The sequence below is a fragment of the Eretmochelys imbricata genome, chromosome 28, assembly GCF_965152235.1.
Source record: "Eretmochelys imbricata isolate rEreImb1 chromosome 28, rEreImb1.hap1, whole genome shotgun sequence".
Taxonomy (NCBI): Eukaryota; Metazoa; Chordata; order Testudines; family Cheloniidae; genus Eretmochelys; species Eretmochelys imbricata.
This window is the reverse complement of record NC_135599.1, coordinates 4,932,538-4,954,808: the sequence shown is the minus strand read 5'-3', so window position 1 is coordinate 4,954,808 and position 22,271 is coordinate 4,932,538. Positions and strand designations below refer to the sequence as shown.

The following is a 22,271-nucleotide window of genomic DNA, read 5'->3' as shown; positions in this document are numbered from 1 at the left end:
ATTGAATAAGTATGCTAAAAAAAAGGATGTGTAAAAGCCTGTGTAATTTCCTGCTTTGTTGTACAGGATTTGAGATTCAAATTTTCTTGTACTTTTTTGAAGCTTTAAATACACTTTTTGCTTTTTTACTCCGTTGTAATTATTGGGTGCAGCACACCGGGTAACGAACCAACTCAAGCTGTTGTTCAGCCTCTCGGCACTGGGTGCCGGCAACAGCTTTTGGCGTCCCTGGGTGGGCTCGAGGCTGCAATTTAGCCTTGCCCGGACCCCTCCTGGAGGTCGAGGATTGTGGCGAGAACCGACGCCCAGCGCGCACCGGTGAGTTCATCGGGGGCCTCGGAGGAGACGCGATTTGATCGACCCCGGAGGGCACAATGGTGCAACGCACTCATATAGTGGAGAAGCAGTTGTGGACGGCGGTGAAGAACCGGTCCCTTAGACGTGGGGGAGGAGCAGCTGCAGGCCACGGTGAAGAACCGGTCCCTTGGATAAGGTAGGAACCTTTTGAAATCCGGATTATATGCTCTGTTGGAACCTGGGGACGCCCAGAGTTACCCTGTAGGTATGGGACAGGGACAGAGCTCAGAGGTTAGGGCACGGTGTACGCCCCTAGAGTGCATTCTAGCAAACTGGAAGGTATTTGGTGCGGATCCGATGACTAAGAGCCAATTAAAATGATTCTGTACAGTTGACTGGCCTCAATATCAACTAGAGGACCAGGAGTGGTGGCCACCAGGAGGGTCAATTAATTACAACACGATCCTTCAGTTACTCCTGTTCTGTCAAAAAACAAAAAAATGGATTTTTTGTATAACCATGGCACAAATTTGTATAATTTGTATAACCATGTATACATGTATACATGTATTTGTATAATTGTAATTTTGTATAACCATGGCACAAATTTTAAAAACTGCAAACCAAGCTTATAGTCTAAAAAAAACAAACAAAAAAAAAAAGCAAGTAAAATTAATGGTAACAGCGGTACAGGCCGGCACTAAAAAAAGTGGCCGGGGAGGAAGGGGCCGTGGACGCGACCGTCCGGGCCTGCAGGAGAGACGACTGGGTCGCAACCAGTGTGCCCTGTGTCAACAGGAGGAACACTAAAAAAATAAGTGCCCAAAAAAAAAAAAAAAAAGGGAGGTGCCCCTATGATGGCAATAATGGAGCAGGAATAGGGGTGTCAGGGGAGACGGACCACCCTACCCCCGGAACCCCGAGTAAAGATGCGGGTAAAAAGCTCAGAAATAAATTTTTTAGTGGACTCTGAAGCGGCCCGAACTGCCGTAAATCAGCCTCTTCAGTTGCCAGTAGCAGATTCCCTTACTGTGATGGGAGCCACAGGCAGGGACACCAAGTGCCCAGTGTATGCCCCAGCGGAATGTGCTTTGGGAGACAGGACTATATCCCACAAGCTGGTATACCTCCCTGAGTGTCCAACACCTCTGCTGGGACGGGATCTACTTTGTCGCCTCGGTGCCACCCTGCATTTTACTGAGGACGAAATAACCCTTACCTTACCCCCTGAGAATGCCTGAATCATGACCCTTGCAGTTGAGCCCTCAGCCATGCAAGCCCCAGAATGAAGTCCGTGGGAAGACCAGGTGTACCCCCTCGTGTGGGCATCAGGGATTCCAGGAAAAGCCACCCACCAGACCCCTATTACTATTCAGCTCATACCAGAAAAAAGCCCAGTGCAAGTAAAACAGTATCCAATCAAAAGGGAAGCCAAAAAAGGTTCACAAAAAACTATAAATCAATTCCTAATGTATGGTATTCTCCGGGAATGTCAGTCAGCCTGGAACACTCCCATTCTACCCGTACAGAAGCCTGATGGCACGTATCGGCTGGTACAGGACCTAAGGGCAGTCAATAAACGGCTTAAGACTCTGCACCCTCTTGTCCCTAACCCGTACACCTTATTGGCTTCTATAGGGGGACAGTATACCCATTTTTCAGTCCTTGATCTGAAAGATGCTTTCTTTACCATCCCAGTTGCCACCCCATCACAGGAGATCTTCTCCTTCGAGTGGGAGGACCAAAAAAAGGTTAAAAAGCAACTTTGCTGGACAGTGTTGGCCCAGGAATTTAAAAACTCTCCCACCCTTTTTGGCCAGGCTCTGGCCAGGGACCTACAGGAGTGAAATAATAAGGAGGCTCTCCTTCTGCAGTATGTAAATAATTTGTTAATTGCCACTGTGGGCCAAAAACCCTGCCTTAAAGCCACCGTGAGCCTCCTGAATTTTATTGGACTCCGGAAATATCGTGTAGCACGGAGTAAGGCTCAAATTGCCCTCCCAGAGGTACGGTACCTCGGGTTTCACATACGGCAAGGGGAGCGGCAGCTTTCAAGCAAAAAAAGGAAGCTATCTGTCAAGTTCCTACCCCAAGTAATCGTAAGCGGCTCAGGGCATTTCTGAGCATGGCAGGCTTTTGCAGGATATGAATCCCAAAGTTTGAACTGTGGGCTAAACCCCTGTACGACTGTGTAAAAGGAGCAAATCATGACCCCTTCTATTGGACCCCAAAGGCTAACAGAGCATTTAAAATCCTAAAAAAAATTAATGGAAGCCCCGGCTCTGGGCCTGCCAAATTTCTCTAAGCCGTTTCAGTTGTATGTACATGAACAAAGGGGGGTGGCCCTAGGAGTGCTCACACACCTGTTAGGAGCATGGAAGCGTCCTGCGGCTTATTTTTCTAAGCAATTGAATCAGGTTGCAAAGGGTTGGCCGGCATGTTTACGGGCGGTCGCAGCTACTGCCCTATTGCTTAAGGAAGCCAAGAAGCTAACATTGGGAGGGGTTATGCAAATCTATACTCCCCGTATGGTGTGCTGCATGCTCATGCTGGCCTATAAAAGCAAAGGGGAATGCTGACAGCCCAAGGCTCCCCAGTCAAGTATGGGCCCCAAATCCTCCGGCTCCTAGAAGCCGTACAACTCCCCTCAAAAGTAGCAGTGGTACACTGTAAAGCCCATCAAAAAAAAAATCAAAATGTGGCCAAAAATAACGCCCGGGCAAATAAAAAGGCTAAGCATGCTGCCACCCTGCCATCCCCTCAAACTAAGAATACCCATATGCATGCCCTTATCCCATCAGTAGGGGAACTTCCAACCCCTCAGTCCTCTGAAAAAAAAAACAGCTAACTGACAAACTCAATCTCCGGGAAAAGGAGGGATGGCTCCATTCCCCAGAAGGGAAGGTCCTCTTACCAAAGGGCCTGATCCGGCCGGTGCTGCAGATACTACATCAAAGCACTCATGCTGGCAAAAAAGCACTTATCCAACTAATAAAAAAATATTTTATCACTTCCGGACTCCGACCCCTGGCTGCCCAGGTACAAGCGGACTGCTTAGTCTGCCAAAAGAATAACCCCCGACCGGGACATCCTGTGCCACCAGCTACCCTAGAACCCACTCCGGGCCCTGGACGAGTGTGGCAAATAGACTTTACTGAGTTTCCCCGGACCCAAGGGTTCAAACATCTCCTTGTTATAGTGGATCGGTTCAGCGGATGGCCAGAAGCCTTCCCCTGCCGTAACTGCACTGCCAGGACAGTGGCCCTCAAGTTTGTTAAGGAGATCGTTCCTCGCTTTAGACTCCCCCTGTAAATGGAATCTAACAATGGGACACACTTCACATCAAAAATCATTCAAAGCATCTCATATCCCTTACAGATCCCCTGGAAACTCCATACGCCCTGGAGACCGCAAGCCAGTGGTGTCGTGGACCGTACCAATCAGACCCTTAAACGGCATCTCTCAAAAGTGTGCCAAGAAGCCTCACTGCAATGGCTTGATGCTTTGCCCCTCGTCCTACTCCGTATCCGCGTTCTCCCAAAGAGTAAATTAGGACTCAGTCCCTTTAAAATTATGTTTAAAAGGGCATGGCCTATAAATGGCACCCCGGTTCTGTCAGGGAAATAAAAGTTGAGTAATGATTTTTTGTCACAGTATATGTGTTCCCTGTCTGCTGTTCTCTTGTCTCTTCACAGGTATACCAAGGATTCCCAGCCTCTCCCCTTGGACTCTCCCGTCCACTCCTTACAGCCCGGTAACTCTGTGCTTATTCGCACCTGGAAAGACAAGCCTCTCCAAAAAAGGTAAAAAAAACCCTATACCGTCCTGCTGATCTCCCATACAGCGGCAAAAATCAAGGGACACAAAAACTGGACCCATCACTCTCGTCTGAAGGCAGTACCTGCCCCCTCGTCAGCAGAACAGTGGACCGTCCAACCTGCTAACTCCTCATCTAGTAACAATCTCGGGCTAAAGCTACTGTTTAAAAAACACAAATAGCGGGCACCTTAATGCTAAAATGGGCCCACCCAGGTACTGGAGACCCTGGGTTAAAAAAACTCTAATAATAATTCATTAAATAACATTGTTATTCTCTGTATTGATATTTCCAAACTGTGCATATCGGGAGCATAACTCCTTTGTTTTGCTTGCGCACCATGTTACTAATTTAACAAACCAGACTGATTGCTGGGTGTGTGCTCCAACTCCACTATCCCCCAAAACGGGAATGCCCCTTGACATGCTGCCCTTGACTCTAGCAAAATTAGCCACCACCAAAAAGCAAAAAAAAACAAACTCACCGTTCTGAAACAAGACCTCTTTACAGCAAGCCACCTATCAGGACCAGGAGTATTCAGTTGCAGTACTCGCTAAAAAAATATTATGTTTTACCCAAAACCAATCTAATCCCTATAAGCATCCTATAAAAAAAAGCTCCTGTGTTATTACACAGTAAGCTAATAAATATTAAATAAAAACCAACAAAAAAAGCCAACAATAGAAATATAATAGTTCCTCCCCTTTTAAAAAAACACTTACAAATAATCTTACCACAAAAAAAAAATTTTAAAAATGTAACTTGCCGTCCAATTAATATCTCCAATATAGCAAGCCAATAATAGGTTTATAATAGTCCCTATAGCAAATATAATTTAAATAGCACAATTAAAAATGCCCCCACTTATACCCAATCAAAAAAATAAAATGCCCCCCTAAGGGCATATAAACTATTTAAAAAAGCAGCCTTAAATATCCCAAAAATCCCCTTAAAAATAATCCTTACTGGGCCCTACAAGGTCACTATTCTATATGTGGCCAAAAAGCTTACAAAGTGCTGCCAGCCAACTAAACAAGTAGCTGTTATATAGCTCATAAAGTTCCTCATCTTTCCATAACTGCCACACTGCCCCAAAAAAAAATTAAAAATGCCCAAAACACCTCTGTTAAGTCACAAAAAAAGACCCTGCGGCAACTAACCAAAGCATTAAAAAGCAATATAAAAAATCCCCTCACAACCAAAAAACTAGTAAAATGCTCTGTACTAAAAATAGCGCCACTGTTTACCAGGCCAGCCCTGGCATGCATAAACCACTATACTATAAAACTACAAATAATACTTAAAAAATAACCTTAAAATTAAAAAACTCAATTAATAATTTAAAATCAACAATAAAAATATTAAATAAAAAAATACAACAGCTCAAAACCTTTTCCCTCCAAAACAAGCTGGCTTTAAACTATCTCTTAGCATCCCCCAAAAAAATTTATGGCCTCATCAAGCTCCAATATTATATATATATAAATAATAACAATTATAAAATCTATAAAAAATAATACAAGCTAAAGCCCATGCCCAAGCCAAAGCACAGGTTGCCTATATTGCCCCAAAAAACAATTAATTGCAAACCTTGTTTTCAAGCTAAGGTTTGTCGTCTTAGCTTAATAATTTATTTAGCCTGCTATTAAAAATTCTCTTTCCTATATTGCTTGTATTACTAATATTATGCTATGCAATATCATATATCAAAGCCCTTTTACAAAAATTAATAAGTCATTCTCTTCAAAGCTATCACAAAATACTTATACAAAATCATATTATAAAAAAATAAATAACCCTAGCTGGGAACTGGATTGGCTGGCTCTATGGATACTTGGAGCAGCTTACTATTGAATAAGTATGCTAAAAAAAAGGATGTGTAAAAGCCTGTGTAACTTCCTGCTTTGTTGTACAGGATTTGAGATTCAAATCTCCCTGGATCTATTTGAAGCTTCAAATAAACTTTTCTGCTTCTCCACCCCGTTGTGATTATTGGGTGCAGCACACCGGGTAAGGAACCAACTCAAGCTGTTGTTCAGCCTCTGGGCACTGGGTGCCGGCAACAAGACCTACAGAGAAAACGTGTCACAAACTATGCAACTGAGAACATGGGATAAACGCCAAGACCGGGGGGGATTTTATGTGGCTATTAAATAACGAGCTGGAAAAGGGGGACCGTTTGTGATATAAAATCCAGCCTGTCCAATACATAAACAGAGAGTGATGGTCCCCCCCCACCGCCCCCGTTCACCTGGGAAGCAGGGAGCCCTCTGAGGGGCTGACTGAAGGGGGCGGGGGGGGGAGCTGGAGGGCTCCCTGGGGGCGGGGAGGGGGCGGCAGTGGGGGATGGGCAGGTGGGAGGCAGGTGGGGGCTGGGGGCAACGGTGCTGCAGTTGGGGGGCAGCAAGTGGGACTCGGAAGCGGGGATCGGGGGCAGCCCCATGGGGGACACGTCCCCTCCCTTCCCCGCCCCGGCAGAGACCCGGCGTCTCCTCCCATCCCCACGCCGGGGCAGCCAGGTTGGGGGATGGCTCCGGGCTCCAACTTCCCACCGACACAAATCGCTGCGGATAAAACGGGGGGGAGGGAAATCCCGCCCCCCCCAACGGGAGGGGAGTTTCAATGGACATGTGAGGAGGAGGCTGAGACAGGGGGGGGATCAGGGGAGACGAGAGAGCGGATCAATGGGGGGGGGGTGGGGGGGAGTTTACAACCACGTGGGAGCTACCGAGAGGGAAAAGGGGAAAACTGGGGGGGGCATTTGTGCCCGTGGGGGGGGAAGGGATCCAATTAACTCCCCCGCCACCCCCACTTCCCCCCGGGGAATTTCCTGGCTGCACAGAGACAGTTCAACCCCCCCCCCCCCCACGCAACTCCGGCTTCTCCCCCCAACACCTCCCAAGGGACCCCGCCCGCTGGGCCCCAGTCTCTCCCCCCCCATCCCAGCCATGCCGGGGGCAGAGAGTCACTTTCCTGTCCCCCCACCAGCGCTCCCCCCCCCCCGCAGGGTCTCCCACTCACCGGGTCGGGGGCGGGCAGAGCCAGGGGCTGGTCCCAGCTGGAGAAAGCCCCCCGGCCAGGCACGGGGGGGTTAATGACGGCCCCCCCCCAGCACAGACCCCGGCGGGGAGCCGCAGCTGCTCCTCCGAGAGACCCGACACGAAGTTGCGCCTGGGGGCGGGGCCTGAAGCAGACCGGGGGGGGCAGCGCAAGGGGGCGGGGCATGGAGCGGATCGGGGGCGGGGCAGCGTCTGGGGGCGGGGCTTGGAGCAGACCAGGCGCTGCCTCGTGTCGGATCTCTAGGAGGAGCAGCTGCGACTCCCCTCCGTGGTCTGTGCTGGGGGGGGGCCGTCATTAACCCCCCCGTGCCTGGCCGGGGTCGGGCTTTGTCCAGCTGGGACCCGCCCCGGTGAGTGGGAGACCCCGCGGGGGGAGCGCTGGGCGGGGGAGGACAGGAAAGTGACTCTCTGCCCCCACCTGCCCATCCCCCACTGCCCTCCCCTCCCCGCCCCCAGGGAGTCCTCCAGCTCCCCCCCCGCCCCCTTCAGTCAGCCCCTCAGAGGGCTCCCTGCTGACCAGGTGAACGGGGGCCGGGTGGGGGGCGGACCATCACTTTCTGTTTATGTATTGGACAGGCTGGATTTTATATCACAAACGGTCCTCCTTTTCCAGCTAGTTCTTTAATAGCCACATAAAAGCCCCCCCGGTCTTGGCGTTTATCCCATGTTCTCAGTTGCGTAGTTTGTGACACGTTTTCTCTGTACGTCTCAAAGATTCATAAAAAAGTTTGCCCCACTTTTACTCTAGTTGTCTACTTCTAATTGAATATGCCCCTGAGAGCTTTCCCTGTCTCTGTAATTATAAATTATGACGAAAATCTCAGATTTACACCTTTTCTCAGATTCCTGAATATGGATCTAAAACGTTTGCCAACATTGCCCATTTCCGCTCTATTAATTGACCAAATAGTGGTGGGAAATACACTCAGCTTTTACCTCCTATCAACAACTGCTATAAAATCCCTCTCATTTTGTGCAGCTGGGGGCCTGTTGGCTGCAGACCAGTGAGGGTGGGGGTCTCTTGGGCAGGTGGGGTAGGGGATTAGATGCTGCCTGGTGCTGTGCCAGGGGCTCTGTCTGGGATTGCCCAGCTGGCTCCTGGGACCATTGCCATGCCCAGTGCACAGCGCTGTGGTGGGGCGGTCCCTGGCGCAGAGTGAGGGGTCCTCCTGTAAAGTGTCAGGGGGTCCTGCTGGTTAGAGGAGGGGGTCCCAGGCAAATGGCCTGGCAGATCCTGGTGGAGGGCAGGTGGGGGTCATAGGCAGGCAATGGAGAAATCGCAGGCAGGCAGTGAAGGACTATAAAATGACTCTCCACAAACAGCCCCCCACCCCATTTCTCCTGCCATTTGCAGGAGCAAATCCAGCCATGGGGGAGCAAACAACCCAGGAATGAGAGTTCCCTAGCAGACAGGCATGGAGAGGGCACAGGGAAAAGGAGATACAGAGACTGACAGGGTCCGTGGGATAAAAGAGTTTTGAAAGAGATTTCCAGCTCTCTCATCTGCCCAGACAAATGTATTACTGCAGTGTGGGGAGAATCACTTTCCTGTGGACAAGACGAGGATGAGAGAGAGGAAAACTCAGTTCCTGACTCCATGTCCGTCCTGCTGGGGTGTGGCTGCCGTGGGGTCAGTGTCAGAGGGAATCCTCGAAAGAGACTCCTTTGGTTCTGCTTTTTTCTAGGATTTCATTCAGAGACTTTGTTTTGGGATGTGGGAGGGAGAAAGGAGGTTCAAAGTGTGTCTGTGGGCTTAGCCTGGCAGGAGGGGCCAGGTCTCTGCTGTAATCCAGAGATTGAGCATTTTCTCAGCATGGCAGAATCTCGGATCTCGCTCTGCAAGGAAAGAGCCTGGGGGAAGCGTGATGTGAAATGAACTAATGCCCGTTCCTAAACTTCCACAACAGCCCTTCTTGCCCGGCCAGGTTGTAGAACGACGCTCATGTTTCTTTCCGGTTCATCCCGTCCTCCCATGGGACAAGGGAGCGACATGGCTGCAGAGGAGCCAGCTCAGGTACGGATTATTGGGGGGGGTTCTGATCTGTTCCTGCAGGAGGGAGAGGGACAGGAAATACACGGGAGAGGGGAAGGTTTGCACCGTCTGGTTTGGAGGTTGGAGCGGGGCAGGAAATGCACAGGGTGGAGAAAGGGAGGAGGCCAGGGGGTGGCAGACCTGCTGGGAGTTGTTTAATAAGTGGCCTAGATTCTAGGAAGAGACCCATGAGGTTCGGAGGTGGAAATGCTCCAATCTGGTGAACAGAAAATAACCTACCTAGATGGGGCTGGGAAAAAGGACCAGACTCGTAGTGCTGGAGCCTGACCGAACTAACCAGCGGGTGCCTTGAAATATGAAGGGGGAAGCCACCAGTCAGGCTTAGGGGAGATTCCCCTGCCTCATATCCAGCTCTGGGAGTGGCTAAGTCATTATGCAAGGTAACCCATTTCCCCTTTTTTTTTTCCTGCCCCCCCACCCCGAAGTTCTTGTTAAACCCTGGATTTGTGCTGGAAATGGGACACCTTCATTATCATACACATTGTGAGGAGAGTGATCACTTTAGATAAGCTATTACCAGCAGGAGAGTGGGGTGGGAGGAGGTATTTTTTTCATGATTTGTGTGTATATAAAAAGCTCTTCTACACTTTCCACAATTTGCATCCGATGAAGTGAGCTGTAGCTCACGAAAGCTTATGCTCAAATAAATTGGATAGTCTCTAAGGTGCCACAAGTCCTCCTTTTCTTTTCACAAGGAGGAGGGTGTTGGGCTTCCTACAAGAGATCTCTCCCTAGACCCTGCTCGGGGCAGCATCTCCGGTATCAGTCTGTGGCTAGTAGGTGTGTGATGGATCTGCTGGGAGAGAGGAGGGTGTCTCTTCGCCCCGTCCCCCTGGTGTTTCCTGGGTGCTCTGAGCGGGGTGGGGGTGGGACTCTGTTGACTGCGGTCCACCCAGAGTTTCCATTTGATTGGCTCCTCTCCCCCACGAATAGTGGGGCTGTGAGTGGGGCAGCAGGTCCTGAGTGTGGGGCTCTGGCTCTTTCAGGGGCCGGTGACCTTCGAGGAGGTGGCTGTGTATTTCACCAGGGAAGAGTGGGCTCTGCTGGACCCCGCTCAGAGAGCCCTCTACAGAGACGTCATGCAGGAGACCTGTGAGACTGTGGCCTCGCTGGGTAAGGGTTCCTGTCCCCTCGGTTCTTGGGAGGGGAACTGAAGAGATGAGGTTCACGCCACCCCCACAATGCCACCTCTGCTCTGTCCTGTTCCAGCATCACCCCAGCATGCCAGTGACACACCCACGACCAGAGACCCTCCCCTGCTGCTGAACGCTGTGGGAAGAGAGCACAGGAGCAGAATCGCACAGTGTGAAATGTCTCCTGTTTGCACAAGTAAAACGGGGGGTTAGGTCCAGCATAACGAACAGAAGCTTCCTACCCCTGGCCTTCTCTCAAACCCTGAGCCTTCTCCACCCAGACCAGAATGTGCTTGGGGTGTAAGAAGCAGGCTGCTGGGGTCAGAGCGGCTGGTCCAGGGTTTCTGATCACACAGACCTTGAATGGTGGCTGGGGGAATCCAGACAAGGGAGCTCCAGCAGCAGAGCATTGAAACTTAGCCAGGATTACAGAGGACACAACTCCTCACTGCTCCGGATTGCCCCATGCATGGGACAATGGCCTCGGTTGCTGGTGAAAATCCTTGAGACCTGGAGAGTTGGTCCCCCCATCCCCATGTGCACTAGCCACAATCTCTCTTCTCTGCAGACTTGGTTTTTTGAGTCCCTCATTCCTGAAGTCACATGACCCCGATTCTTATTTTTCACATTCTGCTTTTCTAGACTATTTAGAGTCTGTTGCTTCTGAATGATAGTTTCTAATTTCCCAGTGTTCTCCACACCCAGGGATTTTCCTACTCCCTCCCATTGCACTGGACTCACTAGGTTCCCTGGTATTTAAGAATGGCCACACTGGGACAGACCAAAGGTCCATCTAGCCCAGTGTCCTGTCTTCCGACAGTGACCAGCGCCGGGTGTCCCAGAGGGAATGAACAGAACAGGGAATCATGAAGTGATTCATCTCCTGTCACCCATTCACAGCTTATGACAAACAGAAGTTAGGGACACCATCCCTGCCCATCCTGGCTAATAACCATTCACGGACCTGTCCTCAATAGATTTCTCACGGTGTTTTTTTGGGTTTTTTTGTAACCCTATTCTAATCTTGTCCTTCACAACGTCCTCTGGCAAGGAGTTCCCCAGGTTGACTGTGCGTTGTGTGAAGAAATACTTCCTTTTGTTTCTTATAAACCTGCTGCCTATTAATTTGATTGGGTGATTCCTAGTCCTTGTGTTCTGAGAAGGAGTAAATGACACGTCCTTATTTACTTTCTCCACGGCAGTTTTGATTTTAGAGACCTCTCTCATATCCCCCCTTTGTCTCTTTTCCAAGCTGAATAGTCCCGGTCTTTTTAATCTTTCCCCGTACAGAAGAGTTTCATACCTGTAATCATTTGGGTTGCCCTTTTCTGAACCTTTTCCAATTCCAATATATCTTTTTTTGAGATGGGGCAACCACATCTGCAGGCAGTATTCGAGATGTGGTGTACCATGGGTTTATATGGAGGCGATATGATATTTTCTGTCTTCTTATCTATCCATTTCAGAATGATTCCCAACATTCTCTTTGCTTTTTGACTGCCGTGGCACATTGAGTTGATGTTTTCAGAGAAGTGTGCCCAGTGACTCCAAGATCCCTCTGTTGAGTGGAAACAGCTCATTTAGAGCCCATCATTTTATATGTGTAGTTGGGATTATGTTTTCCAATGGGCTGCAATATGGTGCTATCCTGACACCTAGTACTGCTGAGATCCTGCATTCAGTGATATCCCTCCCCTTCCTGTTCCCGTTCTCATAAAAGAAGAAGAGCATCCAAATGCGTGTTTCCCTTCATTCCCTCAGCGGTCCTCATGATCGGTTCCAAAGTGTATTAAAACCTTTCTGAAAGGGTTACCTCTTGGTGGTTATCAGGTCCTGTGAGTTTGTAGCCCAGAAAGACCCCCCTCAGTCAGCTCAAACTCAGCTGTTTATCCCGCAAAAGTCTGTCGTCTTCAGTCTCCTGAATGAGGGGAAATCCGTCCCTACCCCTTTCTGCGTTGGGTAAAGCTTCAAAAGGTGGAGCTCTGCATAACCAGCCTTGAGATCTGGCATTCATCACCCTGTAGCGATACCAGCTTGCACAGGAAACCCATCCCGCAGCCCTTCCTGGTATCATGTGGCGCATCTCGGCATCATAGTCTGTGAAGAATTCATGCTTTCAAGGGCTGGCTTAGATATACAGATAACAGTCATAATTAGGGCAAGAGTTTGCAGGCAATGAAAAGAGAGTAATTGAGAAACGTGAGCAATATCTAATCCTTTAAAGCCTGAAAGTGCCTTGCGGGGAGGGGACAGGAGCCGGCTGTGTGGGGGCGGTGGGGCTCAGATACTGGGCATTGAGAGCCTAGAGCCAGCTGTGCGCTGGAGAGACGGGGCATGAACCAGCTGTGTACAGGGGAGATGAGCAGGGGAGAGGTGCTGTGGACATGGCCACGAGCAGCTGTGAGTGCCGTCCTCTCTGCAGTATGATGAGAGAGCCTGGTGTCCCACTGCTGATCCCAGACTTGTATGAGGAGGGAAGAAATTGGCATCAAGTCTCAACCGCAGCCAGCCCGTGCCCTGGGGAGGAGACAGGTGTCTCCAGGGAGAAATCTGGGGGATTGTGACCCTGCATGCCCCACCCACCCTCTGATCAGCAATTCCAGATATTAACGGTGATTCCACAAACGAAGAGTAATTTTGGGAAAAAATGCAGTCTTAGCGACAATTTCCGGAAAACACTGGCCCTGGTTGTAACATTAAATCCGATAGTCTCAAGATCTAGGCCTGTGTTGATCAGATCTGCCACTCTGCCTTCACGGAGTTCACTCTGCTGGTGGGTTCTACCCCTTCCCCCATTCTGTGTCTGCCTTGTCTATTTAGATTGAAACTTCTTCAGGGCACGGGCCATCAACGCTTCTCGGTTTGTACTGTGCCTAGCAAAATGAGGACCCACTGTTAGTTGGCCCTTAGGCACTAAGGTAATGAATATGATTGATAATAATCATCTCCTGGCACTTTGAGCCAAGGAAGCCGGCCTTGGGACGTTACTACTTAAAAGTGAGCTGGGCTTAAAAGCATGGAATATTCTTTGTGACAAGTATCCCACAAATTCCACTGACCTCCCTTGTTTTCTTTGCCTTGAGCAGGGTTTCCAGTTTCCAGAACTGATGTGATCTCGCAGCTGGAACGAGGGGAGGAGTCGTGCGTCCCAGACCTTCATGGCTCGAAGAAAAAAGTGCTCCCGAGAGCTGCCTGCATAGGTGAGGCATTGGTTAAACCAACCCCCAAACTGTCGGTGAATACAGGAAACATTTGGGATGCCCTCCAAAGACCTTGTGAGCTCTCCAAGTTCAGGATTGTTCCCTGCAGAAGAGTAATCCTTAGGCAGAGGTCACTCTTGGCTTCCCACCTATCCTGACTGACAACTGGCAGCAGGTCCCTCCCCAATCTCGCTGTCCCCTGAGATTTCGTCTGAGATACGGACCCAGAACTGATCCCTTCCTTTCTCTCCTCTGGGGAAGGTTGAAGGGAAAATCAGCTCCTGATAGGTTTGATCTGTCCTGTACACATTTTGGTTCCTTCATCCCTTTTTCCATTCTTCTCTCTGAGATTTCCTTTCTCTCTGGCGCAGGCAGGATGCCCTGAGTGTGGGAAACACTTCAAGCAGAGCTCACACCTTATTACACATCGGAAAATCCACACAGGTGAGAAACCTTATGGATGCCCTGAGTGTGGGAAGCACTTCATTGGCAGTTCATCCCTCCTCTCACATCAGCGAATCCACACAGGGGAGAGGCCCTACACATGCTCTGAGTGTGGGGAACGCTTCAATCAGAGCTCAAACCTGATCACACATCAGAGAACGCACACAGGAGAGACCCCCTACATGTGCTCACACTGGGCTTGACGGACCATTGGTCTGACCCAGTCTATGACCTGTCGTGCGTTCTTATGGAAGCCCTCTGCGGCCTTGTCTACACGGGCAAGTTTCTGCACAGGAAAGCAGCTTTCTGCGGTGTAACTCCCGAGGTGCGCACGCAGATTTCGTGATGCATGATAGAAAGGAGCCATGACAGGGACACAGTGCCGTGCGGGGTCAAAGTGAAGGAGCTGTGACATGCCTACCACAAGGTGCAGGAGGCAAACTGCTGCTCCATATTGGGGGCTAACTAACCCCAGCATCACGGCAAGAATCTACCTAGCAGCTGGAGAAAAAATATGTATGAGAGTCAAAGACACCCCCACGTGGCCTGTCTCTTCCACAATCTCAACACCTGGAAGATTGTCTGGAAGACTCAGAATTTGAACTGCAGAGATTGGTCCCAGGCTGAGAGGGAATTCAGTCTGTGTATTAAGAACTCAACATGGCCTGGAGCAACCAGTGAGTGAGAAAAGCTGTTTGATCCAATTCTTGCTTAGTATATTCAAATTAGAGTTTAGACTGGGAGTCTGTTTTCATTTGTTATGTAACCACTTTTGACCTCTGTGACCAATACTTATACTCAGTTAAAATCTAACTTTCTGTAGTTAATAAACTTATTTTACTATTTTATACTTACTCCTGAGTTTGTCCAAAGTGCTTGGGAAAGTTGCTCACATGACAAAGGCTGGTGCATGTCCCCTTTATTTTTGATGAAGTGGCGAACTAATTAATGAGCTTACACTTTTCAAGTGAAGGCCGTGAGCCGTGTAAGATGGTACATTTCTGAGGTGCAAGGCTGAGAGCTGGGGAGATATGCTGGTGTCTCTGTATAATTGAGGAGTGGTTTATAGAGCATTCATGCAACTGAGTTGGGTGCTTTGCTGCATGTTGTTGGCCAAATGATCATAGAATCCTAGGATATCAGGGTTGGAAGGGACCTCAGGAGGTATCTAGTCCAACCCCCTCCCCAGAGGACGACCAATCCCCAACTAAATCATCCCAGCCAGGGCTTTGTCAAGCCTGATCTTAAAAACTTCTAAGGAAGGAGATTCCACCACCTCCCGAGGTAACCCATTCCAGTGTTTCACCACCCTCCTAGTGAAAAAGTTTTTCCTAATATCCAACCTAAATCTCCCCGACTGCAACTTGACCATTACTCCTTGTCCTGTCATCTGCTGTCACTGAGAATAGTCTAGATCCGTCCTCTTTGGATCCACCTTCATTTAGTTCAAAGCAGCTATGACATCCCCCCTCATTCTTCTTTTCTGTAGAGTACAATCCCAGTTCCCTCAGCCTCTCCTCATAAGGCATGTGTTCCAGACCCCTAATCATTTTTGTTGCCTTTCGCTGGACTCTCTCCAATTTCTCCACATCCTTCTTGTAGTGTGGGGCCCAAAACTGGACACAGTACTCCAGATGAGGCCTCACCAGTGTCGAATTGAGGGGAAGGATCACATCCCTCGATCTGCTGGCAATGCCCCTACTTATACACCCCAAAATGGGACTTATACACCGCAGTCGTCTGGGACTTCCCCCGATCACCATGAGTTTTCAAAGATATTGGACAATGGCTCTGCAATCACATCCGCCAACTCCTTTAGCCCTCTCGGATGCAACGCATCCGGCCCCATGGACTTGTGCTCGTCCAGCTTTTCTAAATAGTCCCGAACCACTTCTTTCTCCACAGAGGGCTGGTCATCTCCTCCCCATGCTGTGCTGCCCAGGGCAGCAGTCTGGGAGCGGAGCTTGTTCGTGAAGACAGGCAAAAAAGCATTGAGTACATTAGCTTTTTTCACATCCTCTGTCACTAGGTTGCCTCCCTCATTCAGTAAGGGGCCCACACTTTCCTTGGCTTTCTCCTTGTTGCCAACATACCTGAAGAAATCCTTCTTGTTACTCTTAACATCTCTTGCTAGCTACAACTGCAGGTGTGATTTGGCCTTCCTGATTTCACTCCTGCATGCCCAAGCAATATTTTTATACTCATCCCTGGTCATTTGTCCAATCTTCCACTTCTTGTAAGCTTCTTTTTTGTATTTAAGATCAGCAAGGATTTCCCTGTTAAGCCACAGTAATGTCCCGAGCTCCCCAAGTCCCATTGACAGCTGAGCTCTTCCTGCCCATTGAGCCCAGCAGAGACAGTGGGTGGGGGGTGAGTTTGTACCCAAATAACTGACAGAGCCAAGCAAAGAGCAAAGAATTGTTTCCTTCAGTCACTAGATCTCTGTTTCTGTGGCTCACTCTCTCTCCCCTTCTCTGATAACGAGCAACGCTAAGAGAGGAAGAGGTTCAAACACGTGCTAGGTGGTGGCTAGGGTGGGATGACAAATTGAAAACCATCACAGAGCCCTCTACTGTGACACTGAGACGATCCCATTCTGACCTTTTACTGACACTTCTTTAATAACTAAAAAAAAAGAACAGGAGGACTTGTGGCACCTTAGAGGCTAAGCGATTTATTTGAGCATAAGCTTTCGTGAGCTACAGAATGCATCCGATGAAGTGAGCTGTAGCTCACGAAAGCTTATGCTCAAAGAAATTGCTTAGTCTCTAAGGTGCCACAAGTCCTCCTTTCCTTTTTTGCAGACACAGACTAACACGGCTGCTACTCTGAAACCTGTCGTCATTAATAACGGTTCCCCTGACGTACGTTGCTAAGATTATTTCAATAGCTCCTACACCGATACCTCCTGCCCCTTCTGGCTGGTTTATTGCACTGTTTGGAAGCTGCACCTAAAATTACATCCTCCCTGGGAGCAAGATTGAATACTGCCCAAGGAAACCCCATTGGGTTTCAAGTGCCGCACAAGCAGGGAGGCAAAGGGACAGTAAAGGGTCACAGAGCTTCTCCTTTGTCCCAGGGAGAAGGATCTAGTGGGCTAGATTAGGGGGGCTAATAGTCATGACTCCTGGGTTCTATTCCTGGCTGTGGGAGGAAAGGGGTGTCGAGTGGATTAGAGTGTGGGGGGGGGGCTAGGAGTCAAAGAAAAAACACCTCCCTTGTGTTCAGCTTCAATGCACATTGAACAAGAACATGGCTTCTCATGTCTTAGGTTCTGATGCCATCGTGTGGCCGTTTCATTCCATTTCTTCTTGTGAAAAGGTTTGGGTGCCTTGCACAGACACGTTATTTCCTGGGGAGAGACGGAGAAGTGGAAGCTACATGGATTTCATCCTCCGAAAAATAGATTAAAATAATCCCCAGACAGCTCAGGCCCACCCGTCCCCCCTCGCTGCTGCCAGTGGAGCTCAGTTCTGGGCCTGGTGTGCAGTAAATGTGGGGGAGATGCTGCCTGCCTGGACTTTTCGGGAGAAAAAGTCAGACACGATGCCATGCCTGGTGCAGGAGATGCAGATGTGTTGCTTGATTGTTTTTCTCATTTTAAATGTTCATTTCAATGGCAAAAAATCTTTGAAAAAGACCATGAAAAAAAGAAGAAACCATGAAAATACCCAAGGGAGAGAGGGGGTTTCTGAGAGCCGGGGCAGAGATGGAGATTTTCATGAAAGGGCGACAGGCCAAAGCAGGGAGCAAAGGGGGAGCTTTTTTGTGCAGTTCCATTTTAACCAGCCTCACATCCTGGAGTCCCTAATGTCCCAGCTTACCCGCAACGTGTGACCTCGAGACTCCTCCCCACTGCAAAAACTGCAGATCCCCCAGCACTCCTTAACCTAGATGGATCCTCTGGCAACCAGATGTCTCTGCAGAACCGCCGTGGTTACTCTCCTGAGTGTCTGTTCAAGGATAGCTACTGACTTCTCCTGAGAATGCAGTTGAGGAATGGCTCTCCCATCTCTAGATGCTTTCCTGTGGGCTCTGAGAAGCAGGATGGGGCGTGTATGATAAAGTCCACGCAACATTCCCCTTTCATCCCAGCCCTGGGACGTCACCAGTTGCCACCTATCCCCTGGCAGCAGTGAGGGATGTTTCCCACTGTCCAGGAGACACCAAACTTGGACCAAAGGCAGCTTGAGGCTTCTCCTCTCTCCCTTCTTGAATCAAGTTCATGTTTTTTCCAAGAGTTAAAGCAGCCCAAAGCCCCAGGGTCTGGATTAATGTCACAAGTTTGCTATCTCTCCCTGGAAGACAACTTCTTAATGAGAGGAGTTAAATGAGATGAGTGGAGTTAAATCAGTTCTCAGCCTGAGTCCTTTGGTCTTAATCCTGAGGATATTGTCCTACCGTGGGGCCATTTCCTGCCTCTCTTTCACACAGAAGGACAATTTTCTTTGCGCAGACGCAGGAACATCAAGATCTTTCTCTGTCCCTTGTGGAAAGCAGAGTGTCAAATTCCAAGGAACCTTCCTCTTCTGCGATGGAAACAATGGAGAAGCAGGGGGCCCTGGGCACCTCCAGCCCTGGCCGGGAGATGTTCCCTCCCTGCTTTCTTTACGCTGCTTGTTGTTATTTCATGGAGTGTCTGGGGTGGGGGAAAAGCTGAGTTCACTCCAGGTGGAGGGAAAAAAGGACCCTGAGAATCTCAGGGCCTCAGGGAAAACCCAACCCCTGCTACCGGGATCACGGAGGTGCTGGGGATTTGAGCAGGAAAGGGACTGTGTGAATTGTCCAGGTGGGGAATGAATAACCATCGACAACTAGATCCACCTCATTAACCACCGACACAGGCTAATCGTGCTGCAGATAGAAGGGAAACTGGGAGCGATTCTTTGCTGTCAGCCATGGAAACAGTGACCCGAGTGCACTGCAGTGAATGTGCTGAGGAAAGCTGGACTTTACGGGCAGGTGGAAATAGCAGATCCGAGAAAAGCCCCCGCCCCCCCCCAACTTCTTCCACCGGGGTGAGGTGTTGAGCGACTCACAGCGCCCCCCAGCGCCGTTACCTTTCAGCAGGGGCTGGCAGCTCCAGCCAGTCAATGCAGGGGAGAGGGCGGAGTGTATCTCTGCACCCTGAGTCCAGGGCAGGCCCTCTCTCTCCCCCACATAGAGAAACTGGCCCTGCTGCAAAGTGACCCCTGAGAACCAGCAACCTCCAGGACAGAGGGTTTGGCCCTCAGAGCAGGGAATGTGTCCCCCATGCTGCCGTTAGGCCCCTGGAGGCTCTGGAAACAGGAGGGCTGTGAGTGTAACCCATCCCAAACAGCCCCCGTCTGGGGATGTAGCTCAGTGGTAGAGCACATGCTTTGCATGTATGAGGCCCTGGGTTCGATCCCCAGCATCTCCAAGTCTCTTTTCACCCTGCTGCTTTGCTCAGGCCCAGAGGGGATGTGGCCCTGCAGGAGTTTCAGTCCTGCTCAGTGCGGGGCAGGTGCCCATTGCACGGAAGGTCTGTGGGGGTTTCTGCTCCTAAGTCACTTTTGTACTTTTAACATTCCCACCCAAGGGGCGGCTTGGGACAGTGGCGGATGAGAAGGGGGAATCCTCCAGCCCTGGAGGGAAAGGTCCCGTCTGCCCAGACTGAGGGGCAAGGAGAGGGAGGGGCAGTCAGTGCTCAGAGAGGAGAGAGCTCAGTGATTTACACCCATCAGGGAACACTGTCTTTTTGAGGCGGGTGCAGCTGGCTTGGGATGGTGCTAATGATGGATAGAAAACAGGCTGGAGTCAATGACAGATGGGACCACAGAAGGGGAAGGCGAAGGGCATCTCCATAGAAGGTCCTGGGTGCTCAGATACCCCAGTTCTAGGTACCCTGGCCTGTCCCAGAGAGAAAAGACAAGGAGGGGCCCAGCCCCCCGACAGTCGTCCCATGGAGAAGAATCTGGTTGGGAGTGGGGTGAAGGTTCCCGCTGGACAAAGGGGAGCTGAAGTCCCCCAGCGTCCTGGAATTTAAGCAATGCAAGCTTCAAACCCTGCACGGGTGGGGCCTGAGGGGCACCCGCAGAAGGTTGGGCTGGACAGGGGCGGCAGGTTTCTACAATTTTTGGTGGTTTCCAGAATGGGACCAAGTCCTGCCTCCCCGTCCACCTCCCCCCACATCTGCCTAGGGCTCTGGCAGGGAGTTTGGGTATGGGAGGGAGAGGGAAAGGGGTTGGGCTCTGGGAGGGAGTTTGGGTGTGGGCTGTGGGTTGCGGCAGGGGGTTAGGGTGCAGGAGGGAATGCAGGGTGCGGGGTCTGGGCTGGGGCAGGGGGTTGGGGTGCAGGTGCAGGTGTGGGGGCAGGCTCTGGGAGGGTATTGGGTGTGTGGTGTGGGGTCTTGGCTGGGGCAGGGCGTTAGGGTGCAGGAATGGGTGGGGTGGCCAGGTTCTGGGAGGGAGTTCAGGTGCGGGCTCTGGGCTGGGGGAGGGGGTTGGGGTGCAGGAGGGGGTGCAGGTCGGGCTCTGGGAGGGAGTTTGGGTGTGGGGTGTGGGCTCTGAGCTGGGGGAGGGGGTTGGGGTGCAGGAGAGGGTGCAGGTTGGGCTCTGGGCGGGAGTTTGGGTGCAGGGGGTGGGCTCTGGGCTGGGGAAGAGGGTTGGGGTGCGAGAGCAGGTGTGGGGGGAGGCCTGTGGGAGGAAGTTTGGGTGCGGGATGTGGGTTGGGGTTGGGGTTTGGGGTGCAGGAGAGGGTGCAGGTTGGGCTCTGGGAGGGAGTTTGGGTGCAGGGGGTGGGCTCTGGGCTGGGGAAGGGGGTTGGGGTGCGAGAGCAGGTGTGGGGCGAGGCCTGTGGGAGGGAGTTTGGGTGCAGGGGGTGGGCTCTGGGCTGGGGGAGGGGGTTAGGGTGCGAGAGCAGGTGTGGGGGGAGGCCTATGGGAGGAAGTTTGGGTGCGGGATCTGGGTTGGGGTTGGGGGTTGGGGTGCAGGAGGGGGTGCGGGCGCAGGCTCTGGGAGGAAGTTTGGGTGTGGGGTGTGGGCTCTGGGCTGGGGCATGGGGGTGGGGTGCAGGAGGGAGTGCAGGGGGTGGACTCTGGGAGGGAGTTTGGGTGCAGGGGGTTGGGGTCTGGGCTCGGGCTTGGGGTGCGGGAGAGAGTGAGGGTGCAGCTCTTACCTCAGGCATCTCCCAAAAGCGACCCACACCCCCCTCTGGCAGCAGCTCCTAAGTGGGGGGGCTCTGCCCATCGCTGCCCACGGACACCACCCCAGCAGCTCCCATTGCCACAGATGGCAGAGTCGGCCCTCGGGGCGGGGGCAGCGTGTGGAGATCCCCCCACCCCCGGGGCTGCAGGGACGCGCCAGCCGCTTCCGAGACTGGCAGGCCACACGGAGTGTAAGCAGTGTCAGGGTGAGCCTCACCCTGACATCTGGTGGTGAGGTCTGGCAAGTTGTGGAAAAGAACTTCAGGGGCCGATCTCATTTGCATAGGCACACCCACCCCGCCTAGAACGAGGCCATAGCTGCCCAAATGGTCACTTTGGCTGCTGTGGGATCCCCAGTGTCTCTGTTATTGGAGCAGGAAGAATAAATTGTTATTACCCTGATTATGGGAACTGTGCTGGGAACTGTACTTGGCCTTTTGTTATGATGGAGGGACTCACCATCAACTAAGTAGCACTCGCTAGGCAAAGGTCATGGGTTCCAAAACTCTCTGAATTGAGAGAGGTTGGGGGCAGGTATTAATACTTGGTGGGAGGGGTCACTTGATGATTGTCTTACATGCTAATTGCCCTTCCTTTTCTCTTCACTGTGGAATCTCAGAGCTAATTTTGATTTCGTTAGGAGTCTAGTTACAGGCTGCTGAGCTCACTTTGGGCTAATAGTGTCCCAGCTCTGAGGCTCCTATACTACAAGCTGACTTCACCAAAGAGGTGAACTGACTAAGAGCCAAAATCACTGAGCGTTGTGTTAAGTAGCGGGGGAGCCTGAAGATCTATTGTGGAGAAGTTTGCAGGATGGCTGGAGTGCCTTGTGGAGAGGCTGGTGGAGCAGTTCATGGGACGGCGGGAGCTGCTGGTGGGACGTGGAGCAGTTCGTGGGACGGCGGGAGCTGCTGGTGGGCCGCGGAGTGGAGCTGAGCGAAGCAGTTTGTGGGGCGGCTGGTGGAGCGGAGGCCTATGGAGCTGTGGGGCGGTCAGCTTCAGATCATGTAAGGTGCCTTTTACCCCCGCCCCCATCTCCACCCAGGTTGGGAGGAAAAGCTCTGCAGATAAACTTTTGAATTTGTCTCTGTCCCTGGTCAGGG

The 22,271-nt window shown here is 51.1% G+C and overlaps 1 protein-coding gene and 1 non-coding gene across 2 annotated transcripts in view; both read left to right on the top strand.

The window, feature by feature from the left end:
* LOC144258216 (uncharacterized) overlaps positions 1 to 22,271 on the top strand; it is a 970,182-nt gene that overhangs the window by 663,240 nt on the left and 284,671 nt on the right. Inside the window, exon 5 of the mRNA XM_077806620.1 lies at positions 14,000 to 14,185. Coding sequence (XP_077662746.1) covers positions 14,000 to 14,185 — 186 coding nt within the window. The remainder of the gene's footprint in view (positions 1 to 13,999; positions 14,186 to 22,271) is intronic.
* On the top strand, positions 19,333 to 19,404 carry TRNAA-UGC (transfer RNA alanine (anticodon UGC)). Its single transcript has one exon. It is a non-coding gene; the product is annotated as a tRNA-Ala (tRNA).